The following is a 7,844-nucleotide window of genomic DNA, read 5'->3' on the forward strand; positions in this document are numbered from 1 at the left end:
AAATGAACTTAGGGGGAAAAAAGAGAAAAGCCAAGAAACAAACTTTTAACTACAGAGAACAAACAGATGGTTACCAGAGGGGAGGTAGGAGGGGAGATCTGTTTAACAGGTAATGGAGATTAAAGAGTGCACTGGTAATAAGCACTGGGTGTTGTAAAAAAGTGTTGGATCACTATCATGTCCATCTGAAACTAAGATTATGGTGTATGTTAACTAACTGGAATTTAAATAAAAGCTTTTAAGAAAGGGGTGCCTGGGTGGCTCAGTCGGTTAAGTGTCCGACTTCAGTTCAGGTCATGATCTCACGGTCTGTGAGTTTGAGCCCCGCGTCAGGCTCTAACAGCTAAGAGCCTGGAGCCTGCTTCAAATTCTGTGTCTCCCTCTCTCTATGCACTGCCTGCCCCCATTCTCTGTCTCTCAAAAATGAACAAATGTTAAAAAAAAAAAAAACTTTTAAGAAAGACAAAAAAAAAAAAAAAAAAAGAGGAAGAAGTGCCTGGGACACTGAGACTGCGCTGGGAAGTTGAACAGAATTGTGAGCATAATTCTGTTTACAAAAGTTTTAAATAAAATAAACTTTGAAGTCCATTCTAGGGTCTGTCTGTGTTTTTTTCCGGGAGAGGTTAATGGGCATAAGCAAGGATGGGGTGATATATTAAACTAATGGCAAGATGTGTGGGCAAATAATTTGATAAAGTAAAAAGTAATTTGATATATTTATTGTATATGCTCATCACAATAAACTATTATCATTCACAAACACCTTGACTAGTAAAGAACCTTTTGTTTGTGGTGGGGATAGGGTGGTGAGGGGAAGGAGACAAGTCCAAGAGTTGAAGAAGAATTGAAGGCTGGCTCTCCTGTTTAGGGCATAGTGATGGAACTCCTGGACCCTTCTCAGGGATGGCAGGTTGAAGGGAAAGAGGTTTCCATTTAAATGGAAGCACTGAAAGAAGACCAAGATTATGGCAAAACACCAAAGACAATCTCTACCTTCTCATGCCTAGAAGATACTGGAACAATTTAGTGCTTTCAGAGACTGATCTAGTCCACTACTTTTATGTTAAAAATGGGAAAAATAAGTTGTAGCAAAGGGAGGGGATTTTCCTAAGGTCATGCTGAAGTAGTGGAAGAGCTGGGAGTTCTGTGACTTCAGAGGAATACTGTATAAGTCTTTGTTAACTCAGCAGCATCAGAAATAGATTATTAGAATTTCCAACCAAAATTCAAGAAGACCGTCCCTCATTGCAAGCAACAGTGGTGGTGGCAGTGGAGTGAAGGGATGGTTGGTGGGGCTGTGACACTTTAGAGAGTCTTGGAAGCTTGAATGACTAGGGTAGGACCTTAGAGTTGAAAGAACCTTAGGGAATGGCTGGGCTCTATTTGTGTAAGTGAAGAATGTCACAGAACATTATAAAAAGAATCATGTAGAATGTTAGGGCTAGGATAAGCCTGGGAACTCACTAAGTCCAACACCCTTCCATTTCAGGTGGGAAAACTGAGGCCCAGAGAGAGGCTGGGACTTGACCTGAGTTATATAGTAAGTCAGGAGCAGGAGTAGAGCTACAACCATGTCTATCACACAAGAAGAAACACTACCTTCCTATGTCTCACTCCTTGTATCTGGGTTGGATGGTCAAACCTTTTAACCAAAAATAAGAGAAGGGGGAGGAGAGTATAGAGTTTCATGACCTGCCTAGTATTTAATAATAGTATTTAATGATAAAACATTATAGAATGACAGTGATGAAATGGTTTAGTATGTGTCTTTTTTGTAGCAGAGCCCTATATCTGAATCTGTCCTCATCCTCCAGCACAGGATGCCCTGCAAGAATGAGTCCACAGAGGGGCGCCTGGGTGGCTCAGTTGGTTAAGCGTCCACTTCAGCTCAGGTCATGATCTGGCAGTTTGTGGGTTCGCGTCCAGCTCTGTGCTGACAGCTCAGAGCCTGGAGCCTGCTTCTGATTCTGTGTCTCCTCTTTCTTCCCCTCCCCTTCACAGGTCCGGTCTCTCAAAAATAAATAAATGTTTAAAAAATAATTTAGAAAAAGAATGAGTCCACGGACAGTCCCAAATTTAGTGATACCACAAGACTGAGCCTACAAATTCTCTAGACATTCAGGGTCTCTCCTGAATAGAGAGCACTCCCCAGTACTTATTATCCTTTTCTTGATTTGGGTTCTTCCACACTAAGGTCATACTGGGTCATCTACCCAGGCATGAATTTCTCTACTCTGACGAGGGCAGGGGGTACACATGGATGCTGGAAAACACTTTAATTTGAGAAGTTCTTTCCATATTTAAGAACAATTCTTTTCCTCACATGTGAAAATTCTCAGCCATGGAACTAACTCATTCTCATATCCACCCTCACAGCACAGCCATACCGTACTCTCAAAACTTCATCCACATCTCCCCAAGTATACCTACTTTACCCATGACAGATACCCCATTGACCATGCTCTCTGTGCAGACCTGGAAATCCTCTTGTTATTAGTGGCTGGTAAGGAAGGTGTACTCTCCCAGAACATACTTCTCTCTGTATCCCTCTTATTAAGAAGTGGCCAGGAGGTTTGTAGGCCAACCCTAGTTTATGTATTTGACCGTATCTCGTGAAGCACCCAGTTGTCTTCTGCTTTCCACTCCTGCCTCAGCAAATCAAGCCTAGTTGGTCCTGCAGTTTCAGGTCAGATCTATAGAGGGCAGCCACTGCTAATTTATGAGAAATTCTGGACATGGCCTCCTACCCTCTTCACTTAATTTTCAGTGCTTGTAACATGTTAGAACTATAGGCTATTAGAATCAGAGGATGTGTGTAAATATTTGAACTCCCTCATGATACAAATGGGGAAATTGAAGCCCAGAGAATTTATAAGACCAGTCTAAACTGAGAAAATGATTCACTCTATGCCAATTAGAGCTAGAACTCAGATTTCCTGAATCTCAGAATTCTTGAAATCCAAATACTTCATTTTATAGTTGCCAAAACTGAGGCCCAGTGAAGAACTTGTCTGAGGTCATGCAGTTATTGTGACAAAGCTAAGATTTGAATCCAGGTAGTCTAAATCCTAGTCCAGGACTCTTGAAAGATAATTTTATACATCTAAATCATTCTGTATATTACAAACAGGAAAGGCTCATAGAGGGAATGCAATTTGACTGAAATCACAGAGTAAATTAGTTACAGTCAAAGCTAGAGCCCATATCTGGCTATAAAACTGAGACTGAACAGAAATTGGGGATTCTGACTTCTAGTCCCTCAGAAACCTCAGTGGCTTGAGGACTTGGTATCTCAGAATTAAATATGAGAGTAGGGAATGCTGTCCTTGCTTAAGCTGACAGCTAGAATCTAGACACAGTGTATATTTGGGGTCTCTGTTCACCCCTGTTCTGGTGCCCCTTCACAGAAAAATCACATAACAAAAGGTTCAACTCATGTCTTCCCTTTCAAGGTCTCCAGTTTGGAGAGTGAGAATATGACTCATAGTTGCTGCTGAGAACATAATTGCTAGCTGGAACATCACTATAACACCCAACCATCACATTTGCAGAGCACTGTCATGTTTTTGTCAAAGCTCTTTCTTATCTTTTCTTTTAAAAAAATTACTACTGCTCCAAGCCCCAGGGAGCCAGATGAGAAAGATACTATTACTCCTTTTATAAAGAAGAAACTGATTTATGGGAGTTGGTAAAGGGAGAGTTTTGACTGGGCAATCAGTGTCTTGACCCATTTATTTTCAAGTTTTTAGAGTGTTCTACATATATATCCAGAGCCCCAGAGGAGTCAGCAGTGTCCCTTAAGTGCCCTGATGTCAGCTCCCTCCCTCATTTATTTTTCACTGACTTTGGGACACTGTATTAGGCTTTCATTGGAGACAAAAGAGACCTGGACCCTCTCCTCAAATGTTCACAATCTGGATATCTATTGAGTTTCCACCCACCTATTACTATACTCAACATTCTTTCTCTCAGAAAAATACTCTGAAAAGTGTCTTTAAACTGATGGTGTTGAATCACTCTTATAATTTTTTTTCGGAGCACTTGATTAGGAATCAGGACACCAACATTCTGTTTCCAGGTCTTGTATTACTTCACTGTGGAGCAGTGGCCCATTCTTTTCATGTCTTTGGTCCTCAGTTTTCACCTTTGTAAAATTATGGGGCACAGGAGATGGAAGAGGGAGTATATGGTTGTTAAGAACCTCTGGCTCAGATCATCTAAGAGATGAATATCCTTTGTGATCTGTGAGCAATGCTCTGTCTTTGGGTGAAAGCTAGAGGGTAAAAGCCAGCTGGCCTGCTATGAGATGTTTCATCCTGCTGCCTTCCTCCTTAGCTCTGTGAGCCCTTTCCTAGGGACTGCGTGAGGGATTTGATCTTCCCGAGGCCTTCATAGGGACCTCATTTTTTACTTCTACTCACCAGCAGCTCTCATGAAGCATCAAAGCTATTTTGAGTTGGGAGCTATTCAGCCAGATTAACTTCCTGGGGATGGGGGTGGGGCAGAGAGAGTGAAAGAATCAGAGACAGAGAGATGCAGAAAACAAGAGAAACAAAGAGGGAGGAAGAGAGAATGCCAGAGAGGGAGAAGATGGGGAGAAAAGAGAAAGAGGGACAAAGAGAGAAACAAAAATATCAAACATATATATAGAGACAAGAAGAGACAGAGAAGAGATAGAAAGAGGGTGAGACAGAAGAAAGAAGGAAATGGAAGAGATGAGAGAGAATGGGAATGATAGTGGACCTACCTAGTCTCTGAAGCCCTCATGAGAGAAGCTGCATAAAATCATGCATCTTGTAGTAATAGAATACATAACTGGAAGGATCCTTCAAAAGTTAAGAACAGAGAGGGATTGAGAATTTCTCATAGTCACACAGCAAGTTAGTGGCAGTGCCAGGATTCAAACCCTTGACTAAAGTAGGATAGCTCAAAAGAGAGTCCAGAGGCTTGGGCTTTGTCAGTCTGTCTTTACATAATTGTGGGCAATACAGTAGCACAAGTAGAGTGCCACCACATTGTCTGCCCCCAAAGAAGCACTAGAATCAGGGAATTCTATATTTTTCTTCCACCAGCTCTTCTCTGAGGACCTAGACACACATACCTGTGAAGGATGAATGGGGTTGTTTCATTTTAAACTACAATGCTTTTGGGAGATTGCAAGAAGACTTCATGTAGGAGATAAATTTAGGGTGGGGACTTGAAGGATGAAAATATAAAAAAAAAATGGAAAAGATATAGTCAATCTTCTAAAAATTTCAAAGAACCCAGAAAATTTTAATGTGGGTAAGACTTTTTTTTTAATGTTTCTTTCTTTATTTTGAGAGAGAGAGAGAGAGAGAGAGAGAGAGCGAGAGAAGGGGAGGGACAAAAAAGAGAGGGAGACAGAGAATCCCAAGCAGGTTCCACACAGTCAGCACAGAGCCCAATGTGGGGCTCAAAATCATGAACCATGAGCTCATGACATGGGCCCAAACCAAGAGTTGGACGCTTAAGTGATTGAACCACCCAGGCGCCCTGGTAAGATTTTTAAAAAATAATTTTAGTTTAGTTCTCTGGACTCAGACCTAGTTTGCATCGACATGGTTAAGTGCACCAAGAAGGTCAGAATCATCAGTAAATACGGGACCTGTTATGATGCTTTCCTCAGAAAAATGATGAAGAAGATTGAAATAAGCCAGCATGCCAACTACACTTGCATCTTCTGGGGCAAAACCAAGATGAAACGATGAGCTGTGGGGACTAGCATTGTAGTTCCTGCATGAAAACCATAGCCGGTGGTACCTGGACCTACAACACCACTTCTGCTGTCATAGTCATTGGAAGAATGAAGGAGTTGAAAGACCAGTAGAAGCTCCACCATTTGAAACTTTGCCAGCCTATAATAAATGAGTTAATTAGTTTATTTTTTAACGTTTATTTTTTTCATTTTTATATGAAATTTATTGTCAATTCGTTTCCATTAAACACCAAGTGGTCATCCCAAAAGCAGCCCTCCTCAATACCCATCAACCACCCTCCCCTCCCTCCCACACCCCATCAACCCTCAGTTTGTTCTCAGTTTTGAAGAGTCTCTTATGCTTTGGTTCTCTCCCTCTCTAACCTCTTTTTTTTTTCTTCCCCTCCCCCATGGACTTCTGTTAAGTTTCTCAGGATCCACATAAGAGTGAAAACATATGGTAACTGTCTTTGTATGACTTATTTCACTTAGCATAAAACTCTTCAGTTCCATCCACGTTGCTACTAAAGGCCATATTTCATTCTTTCTCATTGCCACATAGTATTCCATTGTGTATATAACCACAATTTCTTTATCCATTCGTCACTTGATGGACATTTAGGCTCCTTCCATACTTTGGCTATTGTTGAAAGTGCTGCTATAAACATTGGGGTACAAGTGCCCCTGTGCATCAGCACTCCTGTATCCCTTGGGTAAGCTCCTAGCAGTGCTACTGTTGGGCCATAGGGTAGGTATATTTTTAATTTTTTGAGGAACCACCACACTGTTTTCCAGAGTGGCTGCACCAGTTTGCATTCCCACCAATAGTACAAGAGGGTTCCTGTTGCTCCACATCCTCTCCAGCATCTATAGTCTCCTGATTTATTCATTTTAGCCATTCTGACTGGCGTGAGGTGGTATCTGAGTGTGGTTTTGATTTGTATTTAGCTGATGAGGAGGGCCATTGAGCATCTTTTCCTATGCCTGTTGGCCATCTGGATGTCTTCTGTAGAGAAGTGTCTATTCACGTCTTCTGCCCATGTCTTCACTGGATTATTTGTTTTTTGGGTGTGGAGTTTGGTGAGCTCTTTATAGATTTTGGATACTAGCCCTTTGTCCAATATGTCATTTGCAAATATCTTTTCCCATTCCGTTGGTTGCCTTTTAGTTTTGTTGATTGTTTCCTTTGCAGTGCAGAAGCTTTTTATCTTTATGAGGTCCTAATAGTTCATTTTTGCTTTTAATTCCCTTGCCTTTGGGGATATGTCAAGTAAGAAATTGCTGCTGCTGAGGTCAGAGAGGTTTTTGCCTGCTTTCTCCTCTAGGGTTTTGATGGTTTCCTGTCTCACATTCAGGTCCTTTATCCATTTTGAGTTTATTTTTGTGAATGGTGTAAGAAAGTGGCCTAGTTTCATGCTTCTGCATGTTACTGCCCAGTTCTCCCAGCACCATTTGTTAAAGCGACTATCTTTTTTCCATTGGATATTCTTTCCTGCTTTGTCAAAGATTAGTTGGCCATACTTTTGTGGGTCCAGTTCTGGAGGCTGTATTCTACCCATTGGTGTATGTGTCTGTGCCAATACCATGCTGTATTGATGATTACAGATTTGTAGCAGAGGCTAACATATGGGATTGTGATGCCTCCCGCTGTGGTCTTTGTCTTCAAAATTACTTTGGCTATTTGGGGTCTTTTGTGGTTCCATACAAAATTTAGGATTGCTTCTTCTAGCTTTGAGAAGAATGCTGATGCCATTTTGATTGGGATTGCATTGAATGTGTAGATAGCTATGGGTAATATTGAAATTTGAACAATATTTATTCTTCCAATCCATGAGCACGGAATGTTTTTCCATTTCTTTATGTCTTCTTCAATTTCCTTCATAAGCTTTCTATAGTTTTTAGCATACAGATCTTTTACATCTTTGATTTGGTTTATTCCTAGGTATTTTATGCTTCTTGGTGCAATTGTAAATGGCATCAGTTTCCTTATTTGTCTTTCTGTTACTTCATTATTGGTATGTAAGAATGCAACTGATTTCTGTACATTGATTTTCTGTCCTTTGCTGAATTCATGTATCAGTTCTAGTAAACATTTGGTGGAGTCTATCGGGTTTTTCATGTATAAATC

The 7,844-nt window shown here is 40.9% G+C and overlaps 1 protein-coding gene across 1 annotated transcript; it reads left to right on the forward strand.

The window, feature by feature from the left end:
• Positions 1-5,579: 5,579 nt before the first annotated feature.
• On the forward strand, positions 5,580-5,900 carry LOC106985594 (60S ribosomal protein L37a-like). Its single transcript, XM_015083789.3, is given in 2 exon segments — positions 5,580-5,739; positions 5,742-5,900. Coding segments are annotated over 2 exon segments (267 nt in total). The 3' UTR covers positions 5,849-5,900.
• The last annotated feature ends 1,944 nt before the right edge of the window (positions 5,901-7,844 follow it).

Source organism: Acinonyx jubatus, chromosome X (assembly GCF_027475565.1).
Source record: "Acinonyx jubatus isolate Ajub_Pintada_27869175 chromosome X, VMU_Ajub_asm_v1.0, whole genome shotgun sequence".
Taxonomy (NCBI): Eukaryota; Metazoa; Chordata; class Mammalia; order Carnivora; family Felidae; genus Acinonyx; species Acinonyx jubatus.